The following is an 18,488-nucleotide window of genomic DNA, read 5'->3' on the forward strand; positions in this document are numbered from 1 at the left end:
GGTTTCAACAACTTGGTATTGCCCTTGATACCTCGTGAGGAACTTCTTTGTTTTCTCTTTTTGCGTATAAGGGCTGGACAGCATTTCCCATTGCCCCACTTTATACTGCGGTAAACTTCCCTTCTGCTTTACTGCATCTTCCTGCCTTTTCAAAGCCTTTGTATTCACCTTTTGTATCCGTTTCCAAACATCCCGAATTGTTCTTGCGAATTGCTGTACAGATTTGCCAGTCCTTCCTTTCTGTAGCTTCACTAAATCTAATGGTGGTGGCATTTTTTGCCCATACACTACCACATATGGAGACAAACCGGTATTTGTATGGACTTTTGCATTGTATGCACATACAAAATCCTTCAGATACTTGCCCCACTGATGGTGATGAGAATCCACATAAAAACTCAGCATCTTCCCGATTGTTCTGTGTACTCGTTCCGTCCTTCCATTCGCCTGTGGGTGCAATGTGTTCATCCTCAACTTTTTTACGTTCAACAATTTACACAGCTCCTTCGTTAAATCCGACATGAAGTTGGTCCTTTGGTCAGTAATTATTGTCTCTGGTACACCATACTTCAAAATCCAGTTGTTTACTAATTCTTGCGCGACCATTGGTGCCTGTTGATTTGGCATAGCCACCACCTCCACATACCTTGAAAAATGGTCTATTATTGTCAGAATGAATCTGTTGCCTGATGGTGTTCACCTAAAAGGACCTAAGATATCAATCCCCAGAAAAGAGAATGGACATGTTGCTTCCGGTAATTGTTGTAGCTGTATCTCTTTCTGGTTCAAATCTGCTATCTGTGCACATGGTATACAATTCTTGACATACTGACCCACATCTCCTTTCCTACCTCTCCACCTCTCCGCCACGCTCCTATTCGTTGCTCTACATCCTCCATGACCGGATAACATGTGATCATGTGCTTCCTTTAAAACCTCATCCCTCAACTTCACTGGCACTACTACCCTTGCCATTAACTTAGTTTCCCTGCATAGAACACCATTGTACATATTAAATTGTAGCTGTGTCTGATACAATTTACAATAATTGTCCACATCCTGTAATTTTTGTCATACCGCTAGGTCATAACCTATGACTTCTACTTTCGTCATCTTCCTACTTAGTGCATCGACATTACTGTGCTTCTTCCCAGGCTTGTGCACCACCTCGTAGTCAAATTCACTAAGCCTCACAGCCCATCTAGTGAGTCTAGTGGATGTATCCTCCAACCCCAACAACCACTTCAACGCAGCATAATCTGTCAGTACCCGAAATCTTCTCCCATATAAATAACATTTAAAATATGTGATTCCATAGATTACGCTAAGCATCTCTCTCTCTGTCATTGAGTAATTCTTCTTGACTGCATTCAACTGCCTAGACACATAGGCTACAGGATGTTCCTTCCCATCAATTTCCTGACTAAGTACACACCCTAATGCTTGATTCGATGCATCACATGCTAGTATAAACTCCTTTTCAAAATCTGGAAACACAAGAACTGGACTTGATGTTAACACTTCTTTCAGTTTGTCAAGCACTTTCTGACATTCTTCTGTCCACTCAAATTTCACACCCTTCCATAACAATCGCGTAAACGGCTGTGCTAAATCTGCAAAACCCTTCACGAGCTTTTGATAGAAATTGCAAATTCCGATGAATGACTGCACTTCCTTAACTGTTTTTGGTTCCCGAAAATCCCTTACAGCCTGTACCAACCTCGGATCTGTTCGCACTCTGTTCTTACTAATAATATGAACCAAATATTTTACTTCTTCTAATGCAAAATGACACTTCTCCAGGCTCAATGCCAAAGGGGCTGCTGTTAATCTCATAAAGACTTCCCTCAACCACTGTCTATGTTGGCCCATACTACTTGAAAACACTATAATGTCATCCAAATAGACAAGACACTGCTGTGGTTTCGAAACCCTCAAGACATTGTCTAGTAACCTCTGAAACATTGCCGGAGTGTTTTTCAAATCGAATGGCACTCTGCTGTACTGGTTATGGCCTCCAGGAGTAGAGAAAGCAGTTTTTCGATGATGCTCTGGAGCCACCTCTAACTGATGATAACCACTTGTCAAATCCATTGTAGAAAAGCACTGGCATGGTCCTAAGTGATCCAAAGTCTCTGATATGTTTGGAATGGGGTATGTATCTGTTACTGTCTTATTATTGAGGTATTGGTAGTCACAACAGAACCGGTATTTCTCAGTTTCATTCACAGATTTTTTAGGCACAACGACAATGCCCGCTCCCCAGCAACTATTACTATGCTCTATAATACCATCCGCAAGCTGCTGATCAATGAAATCCTCCACAATCAGCTGCAAATACCTTGGTATTCTGTATGGTTTATGGTAAACCAGTGCTTCATTCCCTGTTGGTATTCTATGTTGAACTAATGGAGTTGCTGGTAACGGCCCTTGTGGAAAAAACAAATCCTTAAATTCCCACAAAAATTCTTCCACATGCTTTCTTACTCCTCCTTCCAAATGCTTAATTTTGTCACACAATGCAGTTCTATCGCAGTGTTAATAATATGTTTTAGTGTTAATAATATGAATATTTACCAGAATAAAACTGAGCTGCAATGGAAGGTAGTCAGGAAAATAATGATGACCTGATAAGATCTTTAAATTATTCCTCCAAAACGTAAGTAGGTGTCATATATTCTGACACAGATGTCAATTTCAATTTAATCTGTTAGTAATGAAATTGCATCAATATTTGAAGTCTCATTTCCAGAAGAAGTTTACAAGAATTATCTAAAAAAATCAGGAAAACCTAACCAAATAAATAATCAAGTACCAAACTGTCAAAAAGTTTATATTTTAGCTCCAAAATGCTGCAATAAAGTCAAAACAATCTGGCAGTGAGACAGATGTCAATTGTGCCAATGAAACTGTAGACATTGTTTTAAATACTGATTATAAACATATAAACAATTGAGAGATAATTGCAGAAATCTTCAATGACCATTTTGTAACTGCTGCTGAACAAATAGGCTGCAATGGCTCCTATAAGAGAGATGAATTTATCCCCTATAAAACTGAAATGAGATAACAAAAAGTGTTGCCTTGCAAAAAAGCCAAGGATCATCAGGTCTAGATAATATTTCCAATAAACTACTAAAAGCCGCTTTGATCAGGTAAGCAAAGTTTTACTCCACATAGTTAATGCTTCCATGTATCAGGATGTCTTCCTAGATGGAATGAAGATTGCTATATTCAAGCCACTAAACAAAAGGGAAAAACAACACCAACTATTATACTCTCTCTCTCCTGACCACATTCACAAAAGTCCTTGAGAAAGTACTGCATTCCAAAATTGTGAAGCATTCTGAAAACTGTGGCAATCATTAGTGATGCACATTTTGGTTTCCAAAAGGTACAAGGTTGGTATGAAAAGTTCTCGGACTCACGATGAGAGGTCACATGATATTCATTGGACTGTCGCCTGTAAACACATGCCAAGTCACTGCTCTTGGAAGAGAGTTGTGGCAGTGATGTGGCTCTGTTGTTGTTCCTGCATAGTGATTTGCAAAGATGGAAAAAAATCAAGATTCAAGAGTGATTAAATACTTCGTAAAGAAAGGTATGAAAGAAAAGAACATTCATGCCGATTTCCAGAATACACTGGGGGACTCTGCTCCTTCATATTCAGCTGTTGCCAAGTGGACAAATGAATTGAAATTTGGTTGGGAGAGCTTAGATGATTATCTGCGAAGTGGTTGGTCAAGATGTCACTACTCCAGAAAGCATTGCAAAAGTGCACAAAATGGTCATGGAGGACTGCCAATTGAAAGTGCGTGAAATTGCTCACACTTGCCAGATGTCATCTGAAAAGGTATATCACACTTTAAATGAAGAATTAGAAATGAAAAATTATCTGCAAGATGGGTGTCGCGACTCCTGATGCTGCTGGATCAAAAACGCATAAGAATGGACATATCGGAGCAATGTTTGGGCCATTTTAGGAGAAACAAACAAGATTTTTTGCACTGGTTTGTGACCACAGATGAAACTTGGGAGCACTACTATAACCCAGAGACAAAACAATAGTCAAAGTAGTGGAAACATGCTGATTCTCCACCACCAAAGAAAGCAAAGGCAATTCCTTCTGTGGGAAAGGTCATGGCAACAGTGTTTTGGGTTGCGAAGGGGATTCAATTTGTAGATTATCTCCCCACTGGGCAAACAATTACTGGAGATTATTATGCTAACCTCCTGGGCATATTCCAACAAAAGATACGTGAGAAAGGCAGGTTTAGCTAGGAAGAAAGTCATCTTCCATCAAGACAATGCGCACCACACACATGTGCTGTTGCTATAGCAAAATTACATGAGATATGGTACAAATTGTTGCCACACCTGCCTTATTCACCTGATATGGCTCCATCAGATTTCTATCTCTTCCCAGAACTGAAAATTTTTCTTGGTGGATGAAGATTCACTTCTTTTTTTCTATTCCGTTCTGAGAACTTCTCAAACCACCCTCGTATGCCCATAACTCAAGCCATATCTTTATTCATGAATGATGTTCTGGAACTCGTAGATCAAAAAATTAAGCCAGTTCCAATATTTTGTGATCCTTCTATGGATCTGGACTGTGTGGACCACAAAATACTTCTCAACATTTCAAGCCACTATGGCATCAGAGTGGCAGTGGGAAACTGGCTAAAATACTACTGTCACAGAAGAAGCTGAGTAGCACAGTCACCATGGTGTAGTAGTTATGATACTAGACTGTTTCATGGAGGGTCATGAGTTCAAAACTCACCTGGACTGTACATGTTTAATTTCTATATTTGGTTCAAGTACATTCTAGAAGCATCCACAAATGTTGAGAACCATTGTACTGGAATGTTCTGTAACTTTATATATACCTGACTGTAGGCTTTCCCAGCGTAAACTATTGATGAAGGTTTCTCGGGTCTCCAGCCGGGTGGTAGTGTTGATATCTCGTGACGTTTCGGGAAGTGTCATACTACCCATCTTCTTGCGAAGTGTCGAGATTCACGGAGAGCAGGCTATTTACACTCCTGGAAATGGAAAAAAGAACACATTGACACCGGTGTGTCAGACCCACCATACTTGCTCCGGACACTGCGAGAGGGCTGTACAAGCAATGATCACACGCACGGCACAGCGGACACACCAGGAACCGCGGTGTTGGCCGTCGAATGGCGCTAGCTGCGCAGCATTTGTGCACCGACGCCGTCAGTGTCAGCCAGTTTGCCGTGGCATACGGAGCTCCATCGCAGTCTTTAACACTGGTAGCATGCCGCGACAGCGTGGACGTGAACCGTATGTGCAGTTGACGGACTTTGAGCGAGGGCGTATAGTGGGCATGCAGGAGGCCGGGTGGACGTACCGCCGAATTGCTCAACACGTGGGGTGTGAGGTCTCCACAGTACATCAATGTTGTCGCCAGTGGTCGGCGGAAGGTGCACGTGCCCGTCGACCTGGGACCGGACCGCAGCGACGCACGGATGCACGCCAAGACCGTAGGATCCTACGCAGTGCCGTAGGGGACCGCACCGCCACTTCCCAGCAAATTAGGGACACTGTTGCTCCTGGGGTATCGGCGAGGACCATTCGCAACCATCTCCATGAAGCTGGGCTACGGTCCCGCACACCGTTAGGCCGTCTTCCGCTCACGCCCCAACATCGTGCAGCCCGCCTCCAGTGGTGTCGCGACAGGCGTGAATGGAGGGACGAATGGAGACGTGTCGTCTTCAGCGATGAGAGTCGCTTGTGCCTTGGTGCCAATGATGGTCGTATGCGTGTTTGGCGCCGTGCAGGTGAGCGCCACAATCAGGACTGCATACGACCGAGGCACACAGGGCCAACACCCGGCATCATGGTGTGGGGAGCGATCTCCTACACTGGCCGTACACCACTGGTGATCGTCGAGGGGACACTGATAGTGCACGGTACATCCAAACCGTCATCGAACCCATCGTTCTACCATTCCTAGACCGGCAAGGGAACTTGCTGTTCCAACAGGACAATGCACGTCCACATGTATCCCGTGCCACCCAACGTGCTCTAGAAGGTGTAAGTCAACTACCCTGGCCAGCAAGATCTCCGGATCTGTCCCCCATTGAGCATGTTTGGGACTGGATGAAGCGTCGTCTCACGCGGTCTGCAGGTCCAGCACGAACGCTGGTCCAACTGAGGCGCCAGATGGAAATGGCATGGCAAGCCGTTCCACAGGACTACATCCAGCATCTCTATGATCGTCTCCATGGGAGAATAGCAGCCTGCATTGCTGCGAAAGGTGGATATACACTGTACTAGTGCCGACATTGTGCATGCTCTGTTGCCTGTGTCTATGTGCCTGTGGTTCTGTCAGTGTGATCATGTGATGTATCTGACCCCAGGAATCTGTCAATAAAGTTTCCCCTTCCTGGGACAATGAATTCACGGTGTTCTTATTTCAATTTCCAGGAGTGTATATGCGCGGTCACCCCCCTCCACTAGACCTTGGGTGGCTGCGGTGGACCAGCGGCGTGTGCGCGGTGGTGGGGATGGCGGTCGCCCCCGGCGGCCGTGTTCAGTTCTCGGTGTAAGCATTCTGTTTGCGCCCGCAGCGGAGGACATTGACGGGGGCGCTCCCAATGGATTGCCACTATCGCCGGGTTCCATGCTGCGCTGAGTTGGTATCCCTTGTCTCTGTTGACCAGATTCTCATGAATCCTTATTTCTATGGATTCTTTGATCACGCTTTCCCAAGAGCCAGATGCTCGGCACAGTACCTTTGTGTTCTCAAAGTTGAAGGTGTGTTCTTCATTGATGCTGTGTTCTGCTATGGCTTATTTTTCTGTGTGGCCTAGTCGCACACCTCTGATATATTCTTTGCAGTGTTTAGATATGCAGCGCTGTGTTTGCCCAATGTATTGCTTTCCACATTCGCATGGTATACTGTATACTCCTGGTGTGTTAAGGTTCAGCGCGTCTTTGGCAGAACCTAGGAGCTCCCTCGTCTTCGGTGGTGGTCGGAGAACGGTTTTGATCTTGTATTTTCCCAGAAGTCGTGCAATTTTGGCCGAGAGCGGACCCACGTATGGAAGGAAAGCGAGTCGTTTATCTTGTTCTTCTCCTTCATTATTTTCTTCTGGGGTTCTCACTGCTTCTTTCTTCCTTTTAAGCGCCCTGTTAATCTGCGTTCTACTGTAGCCATTTTGTTGGAAGACTTCTCTCAGGTGTTGGGATGGTAGGCTGTCTTTGTCGCAGACGGCGCACACCCTATGTACCAGGGTGGTCAGTACTGTTTGTCTTTGTGCTGGATGGTGGCAGCTTGTTGCATGAAGGTATAGATCCATATGTGTCTTCTTCCTATGTACTGCATGGCCTAGTGATCCATCTGCCTTCCTCTTAATTAAAACATCAAGGAAGGGGAGGCATCCATTTTCTTCCATTTCCATTGCAAATTTTATGTTCAGATGGATGCTGTTGAGGTGTTCAAGAAACTCATCTAGTGCCTGTTTGCCATGTCCCCACACGACAAAAGTGTCGTCGACATAGCGGAAGAAGTGCTTCGGTTTCTGTCTGGCGGTTTGAAGGGCCACCTCCTCGAAATGTTCCATATAGAGGTTTGCAATCGCAGGAGCCAATGGGGAGCCACTCGCCACACCGTCAATCTGCTCGAAGAATTCCCCATTGCACTGAAAGTACGTGGTTGTTAGTGCGTGTGCGAAGAGGCTGACTGTTTGTGGTTCAAAGTGCTGGGTTAAAAGTGCCAAGGAGTCTTGAAGAGGCACTTTCGTGAAAAGAGACGTCATGTCGAAGATCACGAGTAGGTCCTCCCTTTGCAGTCGCATGTCCCTGAGTATTTTTACGAATTCGGCTGAGTTTCTCACATGGTGGCTGCAGTGTCCCACAAGGGGTTTGAGCAGTGTCGCTAGGTATTTAGCAAGTTCGTAACTGTGAGAGTTGATGGAGTCCACAATCGGTCTGAGGTACCCCTTCCTTATGGATCTTGGGGAGTCCATAGAGACGTGGTGTCGCTGGAGCCAGTCGCTTCTTCATTTGCTCTGGTAAGTCCAATTTCTTCAGCAGAGCTATCGTCTTTCTACTCATCGTCAGGGTTGGATCCTTCTTCAGCCTCTTGTAGGCCTTGTCTGGGTAGCAGAAGGTTTATTTTCTGTCGGTACTCGGCAGTACTTAACAGCACTGTAGCATTCCCTTTGTCCGCTGGTAGGATCGTTATATCAGGGTCATTTCTTGCCGTTTACGTGGCGAGAAACCTGAGTTCGAGTCATATTCAACAGTTTGCAATCCATCGGAGACAGAAGAAGAAGAGGACATTATGATAACAGCAACTGTGTGCCACCACATGAGACATCTTCCCGGGTTCTCTGGTGATGATGACCAAGACCCAAACAAGTGGCTGAAGGTTTATGAGTGTATAGCCAAATTTAAAAAAATGGGATGACACAGTGTGTTTGGCTAACGAATTTTTCTACTTGGAAGGCATTATCAAGCAATGGTATGAGAACCATGAGGAGAAGTTTACTAGCTGGGAAGTATTCCAGGCAGAACTGCACAAGTATTTCGGTGATACACAATGACAGAATTGCAAGGCTGAACATAAACTGAAGTGCAGGGCACAGCACCCAAGAGAAACTACAGCATCTTAAATTCAAGATGTCTTGGAGCTGTGTAAAATAGTGGATCCTAGAATGAAGGACGAAGATAAGGTTCCACATCTCATGAAGGGTGTTGCTGAGGACATGTATCAAGCCCTACTCCTGAAGGAGGTTTCGACAGCAGATAACTTCATAAAATGGTGCCAGTACATCGAGAAAATGCATCAAAAAAGGATTACACGCAAGAAGTTTGAACAGCTTCCAAACGTCATATCGATGTCTGTGATGGAGGAAGAAACTGATTTCAGAAGTGCTCTTCGTCAGATAGTGAGAGAGGAAGTTCTGAAGGCACTTGGATTGCACAGTGAGCAAAAAACCGAGACGCTTCAAGAGGTCATAAGGGAGGAAGTTGAACAGACATTGAACCCAATCTCTCATCCTTCATTTCCCTTTAAAAAGGTGAAAAAGTCGAGACCCAGGTGAAGTTATGTTCCTACAATGCCGCATTAGGAACCTGTTTGGGCACAAAGGAAGACTGACGTCTGGAGGACCCAGGATAACCAACCAGTATATTTCCACTGTGGATGATCGGGATATATGGTGCACTATTGTCGAGAAAGGCAGCGGTTATTTCATGACGCCCATGCCAGAAGACAGCAGGTCGATCTCAACCATCGCCAACTCTGTGATGATGAAGATGAACAAGAACATATGGGTGCAGGACGACGTAGGTCACCATTGCCGCAAGATAGCCACTGGAGAGGACGCTCCCCAACACGCTGATCAAGGTTTCCATCACCATTTAGAAGCTCTAGCCGATCACCTAGCCGTCGGAACCTGGAAAACTAAAGGGTGCGACTTTCCTTGGAGGTGAGGCCGCCAAAGAGAAAAGTCCTCAGCCGTCAATCACTACAAAAATGATACGAAAGTACATCGATATCCTCATGGATGGTCAACCAGCCCAAGCTCTTGTGGACTCTGGAGCATCATATTCAGTCATTTCAGAGAAGTACCATCGGCAGTCGCAGGAAACCATATTCGTCGACAACAAAACATCTCTGCTGAAGGTGGCTAATGGGAAATATGTGGAACCTACAGGAAGATGTGTCATTCATGTGGGTGTAAGTGGCCATACACCGCCCTTAGAATTCATCATCTTACATGAGTGTAGTCATGACGTCATTCTCAGACGGGACCTTTTGAAAGCTTCTCAAGCAATTATAAATTGTGGTCACTTGAAGATTATGCTAGACGAGATGAGATACTGTGGACAGGAAGATGTACATCTGAGTGTGTGGAGATTATGTGTGCTGGATAAAGTGATGATTCCTGCAGTCAGCACTAGAAAGGTAACTGTCATGTGTCACGCCATGCATCAACCCACGAATCTTGTAGGGGAATGTAAGAGAAGCATACCATTGAAGAATAACTTGATCATCCCAGCCTCTGTCGTCTCGTTTAAGAACAGATTCGGTGAATTGTGGATAGTTAACTGTCACTGAGAACCGCAGATCCTTTCAAGACGGATGTGCATAGCAAACGCTGAGCTGTAAATTGCAGAAGAGCTGAGCCTCATAGAAACCTCCCATGTCGAGTCTGTGGGTGAAATTAGTGCTACCACTACAAGATGAGATCTGCTAGCTCGATTATCACCAGATCTCACTAAGGAACAACAGAAGAAGCTACTTGCCGTTCTTCAAGAGTTCTCTGAATGCTTCGATCCACAGGTGAAGAACAAATTAGACAAACTGATGGTGAAGCACCAGATTAGCACTGGAGACCATCAACCAATAAGCCAGAGAGCATACCATGTGTCAGCAACGTAACGTTGAATAATTCATGACAAGGTAGAGAAAATGATGAAGAATGACATCATTCAGGCTTTGCAGAGCCCATGGTCGTCACCAGCGGTTCTCGTCAGGAAGAAGGATGGCAGTTGGCGCTTTTGTGTTGATTACAGGAAGCTTAATAAGATAACTAAAATGGACATTTACTCTCTTCCATGAATTGACTATTACACTAGATTGTCTCAAGGGGGCTAAGTTTTTCTCAACCATGGACATGTACTTGGGATACTGGCAAAATGAAGTAGATTAGGCTGATCATGAGAAAACTGTCTTGTAATTTAGATGTCATTATAGAGTTCTCAGAGACATCTGATGAACACATAAAAAGACTGAGGGCTATTCTTAAGTGTCTCCAACAAGGCTGACTGAAATTTAATGCAAGAAAGTGTCTCTTTGCAGCAAAAGAAATAAAAATACTTGGACACCTTGTATCAAACAAAGGTGTGCGGCTAGACCCAGAAAAGGTGAGATATATAACGGAATTTCCTATTCCTAAAAGTATTAGAGATGTGTGAAGCTTCCTTGGATTATGTTCTTATTACCGTCATTTTATCAAAGACTGTTGTATTAAAGCCCGGCCACTCCAAGAGCTGTTAAAAGCTTATGCTAAATTTATCTGGGGTGGTGCTCAACAAGATTCTTTTGATGTGCTGCGAAAAGCTCTGATGACTGGCCCTGTACTTGGTTTGTATGATGAGAGAGCACCTACAGAGCTACACACAGATGCCAGTGGGTATGGGTTCGGTGCTGTTCTGGTGCAAATTTCAGATGGGAAAGAGAAGATTGTAGCGTATGCTTCTAGGACACTTACAGAAGCCGAGAGAAACTACTCAGCTACAGAAGGAGAAAGTCTTGCTGTGATCTGGGCCATGTGCAAATTTTGATAGTATTTCTATGGAAGGCCATTTACAGTTGTTACAGACCATCATTCACTTTGTTGGTTGACAGGTCTTAAGGATCCAACAGGACAACTCGCCAGGTGGGCACTACGTCTTTCAAGAGTATGACATTACCATAGTGTACAAAAGTGTAAGAAAACACCAAGATGCCAACTGTTTCTTAAGAAACCCTGTGTGCAAGACCATCAAGACTTTGATGAAGACAGTGACTATCTCACTGCACTCCAGGATCTCTCTGCTGAGAAGAAGAAGGATTCCAAGATATCTCAAATTACGTTTGCCTTAAATCAGTCAGGCAATGTGAAAGGACAATTTAGGGTAGTTAATGCATTACTTTCCTAGAAAAGTTTGATACATTTGGAGCGAGGTGGCTGCCAGTGATTTCTAAACACTTGCGCTTAGATGTTCTACAGAAATTCCATGACACACTTGAAGCTGGACATTTAGGATTTATTAAGACATATGACAGGATCCGCAAGAGACTTTTCTGGCCAGGTTTATTTAGAACTGTCTGTCACTATGTGATGCACTGTCAAGAGTGCCAGAGGAGAAAGGCAGTTCCTCAGAAACTACCTGGCCGACTCATTTCAGTTCCACCAGCCAAAATGCCTTTCCAGCATGTTGGGATTGACCTCCTCAGATGATTACCAACATCTGCTAGTGGCAATAGATGGATTATTGTTTGCACTGATTATCTGACATGCTATGCCATTACAAAAGCCAAGAAAACAGCCGAAGCATTTGAGGTAGCCAAATTCATCGTGGAAGACATTGTTTTAAAATACGGTGCCTCAAGGTAATTACGGATCGAGGGAAAGTTTTTCAATCAAATCTTGTGACACAGATAAACTGTCAGTGCAGCATTACTCATCACTTGACAACTGCCTACCATCTAATGGTCTTACTGAACACCTTAATAAGACCTTGGCCTACGTACTATCAATGTTCGTCATTGTTGAGCAGAGCAACTGGGATGAGTTGCTACCTTTCGTGACATTTTTCTACAACACCGCCAAACAAGAAACCACAGGATTTACATCATTTTTCCTGGTGCATGGGCATGAGGCGACTACGGCGATGGACACTGTGTTTCCGTTACATCCTGATGACATGAACAATGACTACATCAGCCAAGTGTTACCTGAGCTGAGGAAGCTCAGCAGTTAGCTCGCCTCCACACACTACAGGCTCAAGAAAACAATCGCCTGGTGACCTTGTCTGGATCTTCACTCCTGTTTGGAAGGTTGGTCTCTCTGAGAAGCACCTCAGGAGCTACTCTGGACCTTATAATGTTGTAAGACAGTTGTCTGGTGTTACTTATGACGTTGAAGATTTTGACCCCGACACAAGATGAAGAAAGATCAGAGAGATGGTCCACATCCTTTGAAAGAAGCCCTATAAGGATCCTGCAACCCAGGGTAAATTCAAAGATCCAGTGACAGGCAACAAGAGAAAAGGTGACAAAGAGTGAAATGGCAAAGAAAGTTCTAAGAAGATCACCGCCAGGGTGAACATCAGTCATTGGGAGTCAGAGTATACAGGACCCATGACTCATTCCCGGACTAGGAGGACGTAACACCAAGGCACTGTTCTTTTAAGGAGGGAGCAACATTGCTGAAGAAGCTGAGTAGTACAGTCACCATGTTGTATTGGCTATGATACTAGACTGTTGTATGAAGGGTCATGAGTTCAAAACTCACCTGGACTGTACATGTTTAATTTCTATATTTGGCTCGAGTACATTCTAGAAGTATCCACAAATGTCGAGAACCATTGTACTGGAATGTTCTGTAACTGTATATATATCGTATGTGTTCTGGCCGGAGGCAGTTCGCTCTGTGCTCTTGTATGTGCAAGTGCTGAATAAACCTATATTAAGTGAAGTTAGTGTTTGTCATTCATCTAATTACACCTTCTTCTACAAGACACTACGTCCAAGACAGGAGGCAGAAGGTAGTTGTTGAAAGCAGCAAAGCAGATGAGGGGGTAGAGTCAGACTGGAACACTGTGCTCCATAGAGTCCCTGTTTCTCATATACATAAATGATCTATCTTTGTCATACAAAACATACAACTTCATTATGTTTGATGATGATACTAGCATTGTGATAAAAAAACAAACAGTCTAATGATTTAGATAATGATTCCAGCAAAATACTTTCAGATTTCTTAACTTGGTTCAAAGTAAGCTCACTGACAGTAAAACATAATAGAAAACAATTAATACTAGCTTTTGAGTTCTTGCCCTTTCTCTAGTGAGCGTACATACATTCACACATACAACCAAACAGACATCCAAATGTACATGCAGTAGCTGTGAGACTAATTATTGGAGCAGTTGCCTGGGTGGATGATGGGCCGGTGGGGAGTGGGAGGGGGCAGAGGAGGAGGGGGGGGGGCAGGATTAAAGCAAGCACAAGGCAAAGAGAGGTAGCAAGGTACTGTGAGGCATGTATGTCGCCAGATGAGTCAATGCTGGCACAACATGACAAAAGTATTTCAGAGGGTAGAGCATATAAAGAACAGAGAGACAGACAAGGAGGAGAGGAAGATGGTACTGAAGAGGAAGACAGTGAGGGGAGAGAATACGGGAGAGGGGAGGAAAAAAAGGGGGGAGAGGGGAGGAAAAAAAGGGGGGAGAGGGGTGGAAAAAACCAGGGACAAGGTGGAAATAATGGCTGAGTGGGGGTGGAAAAAAGGAGGGACATGTGGAAAAGATGGGAGGGGATGGAGAAAGTGGAGGGGGGGAAAGGGGGGGAAGGGAAGAGGCATGGAAAAAGGGAGAGAGACGGGAAAAGGTAGTAGGGGGATGGTAAAAGGGGGAGAGGGGTTGGAAAGAGTGTAGAGGGGTGGAAAGAGGCAGTAGAGGGGAGGAAGAAGGGAGATGGGAGGAAGAAGGGAGATGGGAGGAAGAAGGGAGAGGGGAGGAAGAAGGGAGAGGGGAGGAAGAAGGGAGAGGGGAGGAAGAAGGGAGAGTGGAGGAAAGGAGGAGAGGGGAGGAAAAGGGAAGAGTGGTGAAAAAGAGGAAGAGGGGAGGGAAAGGGGGACAAGGGAGGAAAGGGCAGAGGGGAGGAAAATGGGGAGAAGTAGGAGAAGGGGCAGAGGAGAGGAAAAGGGGGTGAGGGGAGGAAAGAAGGAGAGGGGAGGAAAAGGCGGAAAGGTAAGGAAAAGGACAGGAGAGGAAAATGGGGAGAGGGAAAGAAAAGGGGGAAAGGGAAAGAAAAAGGGGAAAGGGAAGGAAAAGGGGGGAGGAAAGGAAAAGGATGAGAGGGAAGGGAAAGGGAAAGAAAAGGGGGATAGGGGAGGAAAAGGAGGAAAGTGGGAAAGTGGAGGGAAAGGGGGAAAGTGAAGGGAAAGTGGGAGATGAGCAAAAACAAGGGAGAGGGGGAAAAATGGCGAGAAGGGGAGGAAAGGAATGGGGATAAGTGGCAAAGAGGGGGGGAGGAAAGTGGACAAGTGCAGGAGAAGGGGGAGAGGGCAAAAAATTGGGGAGAAGGCCAGAAAAATGGGGTAGAGGGATGCATAAAAGAGGATGTGGGCGAAAAAAATGTGAGCGGGGCAAAAAAAATGGGGGAGAGGAGCAGAAAAAAAGGGTGGAGTGGTGGAGGTGGAGGTGTGTTGAAAAAAGAGCTGAGATGGGTGGAAAAAGCTGAAGAGGGGTAGAAAAAAGGTGAAGAGGGGTGGAGCAAGAGTGGAGGAAAGAGGGGAGTGGGGTGAAAAAAGAGGGGGGAGGGGAGGTTGGTTGGTTGGTTGGTTGGTTGGTTGGTTTGGGGGAAGAGACCAAACAGCGAGGTCATCGGTCTCATCGGGTTAGGGAAGGACGGAGAAGGAAGTCAGCTGTGCCCTTTCAAAGGAGCCGTCCTGGCATTTGCCTGGAGTGAGTTAGGGAAATCACAGAAAACCTGGTCCAAGTACTGAAGCAGCTGCTGAAGTCATTAGTGTTGTGTGCAGCATGTTTGGCAACTGGATGGTCATGTTAGCACTTCTCCATAGGCCATTCATGTGAGTGGCTGATTGCTTACTTGTCATGCCCACATAGAATGCTGTACAGAAGTTGTAGCACAGCTGATATATAATGTGACTGCTTGCACACATGATCCTGCCTTTTATTGGGTAGGAGATGCCTGTGACTGTACTGTGGTAGAAGGTGGGGTGGAAGTATGGGACAGGCCTTGCACCTGAGTCAACCACAAGGGAATGATCCATGGAGTGCAGGATTGGAGTGGGGATAGTCAAGGATATTCTGTAGGACAGGTGGAAGAATATTATTTTCGGTAATGTGAGTAGGATTTGGGGTAGGGTATCCCTCATCTCAGGCCACAACGGGAAGTAATTCAAGCTCTGGGGAATGATGTGGTTGAGTTTCCCATTCCAAGACTGGATTATTCGAGGAGTGCTAGTCACTGGATGGTTATTGGGGCTCTGGTGTCAAAGGAGATGGTATGGGAGCTCTGTTAATGAAACAGCTGGATAGAATATTGTCTGTCAATAAAGGCTCTGGTAATATTATTTGAATATTTCAATAACTCTTGCTTTCCACTGCAGATGTGACATACAGGGATGGCAAGGCTGTATGGAAGAGACTTTTTGACAGGGAACAAGTGACAGCTGTCAAAGTGGATGTACTGTTGGTGGTTGGTGCACTTGATGTGAATGGACATATTTATGAAGTCATCTGAAATGTGGAGATCCCCTTCTACAAAGGTGGCTCATGGAGTTAAGAAGACCAAGTGAAGCAGATTGGGGTGATTCCATCTACCCAGGAAACTCTTTCAATAACTGATATTCAATAATCAATCTTGCAGCTAGTGTGGGCATGTTCATTTGGATGTCTATATGGTTATATATTATGTGAATGTGTGTACTCTTACTAAAAAAAAAGCAATGACTTAAAAGCTAGTACTAACTGTTTTCTATTACGCATTTCTGTGTGCCTTGTACCAGTCGTCCATAGGTAACTGGTTGCCTTTCCCTTATTTTATGTATTTTTTTATCCAGAAATTTCTATTATTGTTATTCACTAACAGCACCCCTGAGTAAAACTAATTACATCCAATTCAGTTTTTACCACATGTTCACACAGGAGATATCTATTGCTCACGGGAGTCGGAAATACCGAGGGAACACTGCTCCAAATTCGTAGGCCTCTACATAGGCAGTTGTGTTAGCTGACTACATCATGTCATCCAAATTGTGAAAAGATTGTCCTCAGCTACTTTTGCCATTAGGACAATCTCAAATGTGGAGACATCAGTGTCACAAAGTCTACTTACTTTGGGTACTTTCACTCAATGATGTGCCACGGAATTATCTTCCGGGCCAATTCAGCCTCGTCAAAGAAAATTTTCTTTCTTCCAGATAAGGTTGTCCAAACTCCCAAGAACCTCATGTTGTAATCTCTTGAAAAAACTTGGGATACTTTCTATAACTCCCACTATATTTACGAGTTTCATTTTTGAGAAGGAAGGCTGATCTCCGTTGTGATTTCCAAAATCTAACTCTAAATCTAAAATGTACAGTATGCCAGTGTTAAAATGTTTATATCCCTGTCAAACCATATCAAAGGCCTATGTAGTAACAGTGAGCGCTTCATTTAAAAATAAATCAAAGATGTATTCAATTGAAAAAAACTGTTTGTCCATTAGATGATTTTCTAAACAGAAAAGTACTGCATGCAGATATATTCTTTAATTTGTTGCACATCCTAGTGTCTAGTTCATGCTGTATGTATTACAGGTAATTTAGAGGAAATATTTTAACACCAGAAAAGATAAATGATTTTGTTTCATAATAATAACATAGTTCTCAGCAAACTGTCTCATTAATCTTGGAGTGCATTCAATTCTGTTCTGCCCCTGAATGCCAATACACAAGGGAATATAAATAAAAATAGGAATTCTAAAATTATACGTATTGATAGAAGCTCTAAGGGTAAGTCAGAAGTGTCTATAAGCATCTTCTTTGATAAACATAAAGGTATACACATGAAAATTCCAAAAAGTTAACTTATATTTCTACTTTTCTTTCACTAATATCTTACATTAAAATACTCAGAATCAAATCTTCATTAAGGTTTAGTATTCATTTCACTGAAAGATCTAGTGTGACATTCATCCTGAGAGCTCAACTACTCACTTTACAAATAGCTGAAAAACTTTCATAAATTTAATATTAGAAGAAAAAACAATCTATACCATAATCTGCATAGTGCAGAAATCAATGAATCTTGTAGCTGTAAAATATTTACTTTATCATCTGAAGGATCTAATATGCAATAATGAAAGTAAATGTAAAAAGCAAACATGTTTGAAAAGTTTGCTTATCATAATTACAAGATACATAAGTTTAGGTGCAAATATGCAAATATCAGCCATGTAGCTATTAATATTCTTAAAATATATACTATGTACTGATCTTGTAACATGTTAATATCTTCCTTACCATAAAAATTGTTGTGCATATGATCCAAGACTGCAAAGTAATTATGACCAAATACAGTCTACTATTATTACGAAGCAAATAGAAAAAGTGAATGAAGAGTATACATGTATGTGACTCACAGAAAAGACATGAAGGTGCTAAATCATACGTAGATTTTTTTGTGTAGTTCATGAGTGTAATGCTTTTGGTGTGTAAGAAGCATTAAATTTTTTGTAGTTGATAGAGTGGTATTCTATAGTGTTAAAGAGACATACTGAACTGATAAATGCTATGACCCTGTACATAATACTTGGATACGTGCCACAGTACCAGCCCCCTGGCGAGCTATGCTTTCAGTATTCTGCAAATGGCATCTGTGTGGGGCAGCCACCAGAGGCTGCTAGTTGTGAGCCACATGACTTGTGAACATGGCATAGCATCTGCCATGCCATTTACCAGAATCCTCCTATTTATAAGCGCGCTGCAGCTGGTGCTTGCCATTGTATTGGGTTCAAACTTATTGTCAGCAACTGCTTGTTTCAGTACCTGGATTGTTTCTATGTTTGCATCTATGTTCTCAAATACTGTTCACTTGCATGTGGAAGACGAATAAACTTTGGTTTTACATCTACATGGTTACTCTGCAATTCACACTTAAGTGCTTGGCAGAGGGTTCATCGAACCATTTTCATACTACTTCTCTACCATTCCACTGTCGAATGG

At 43.6% G+C, this 18,488-nt stretch overlaps 1 protein-coding gene across 6 annotated transcripts in view; it reads right to left on the reverse strand.

Moving 5' to 3' along the window:
- LOC124774975 (thialysine N-epsilon-acetyltransferase-like) overlaps positions 1–18,488 on the reverse strand; it is a 137,337-nt gene that overhangs the window by 40,602 nt on the left and 78,247 nt on the right. The window contains exon 4 of one of the 6 annotated variants that reach the window (XM_047249717.1): positions 4,893–5,048. The exons of the other annotated variants lie outside the window; for them this stretch is intronic. Within the exon in view, the coding sequence (XP_047105673.1) occupies positions 4,893–5,001 (109 nt within the window). The 5' untranslated portion in view covers positions 5,002–5,048. The remainder of the gene's footprint in view (positions 1–4,892; positions 5,049–18,488) is intronic. 6 annotated transcript variants of the gene reach the window in all.

Source organism: Schistocerca piceifrons, chromosome 2, assembly GCF_021461385.2.
Source record: "Schistocerca piceifrons isolate TAMUIC-IGC-003096 chromosome 2, iqSchPice1.1, whole genome shotgun sequence".
NCBI classification, from domain to species: Eukaryota; Metazoa; Arthropoda; class Insecta; order Orthoptera; family Acrididae; genus Schistocerca; species Schistocerca piceifrons.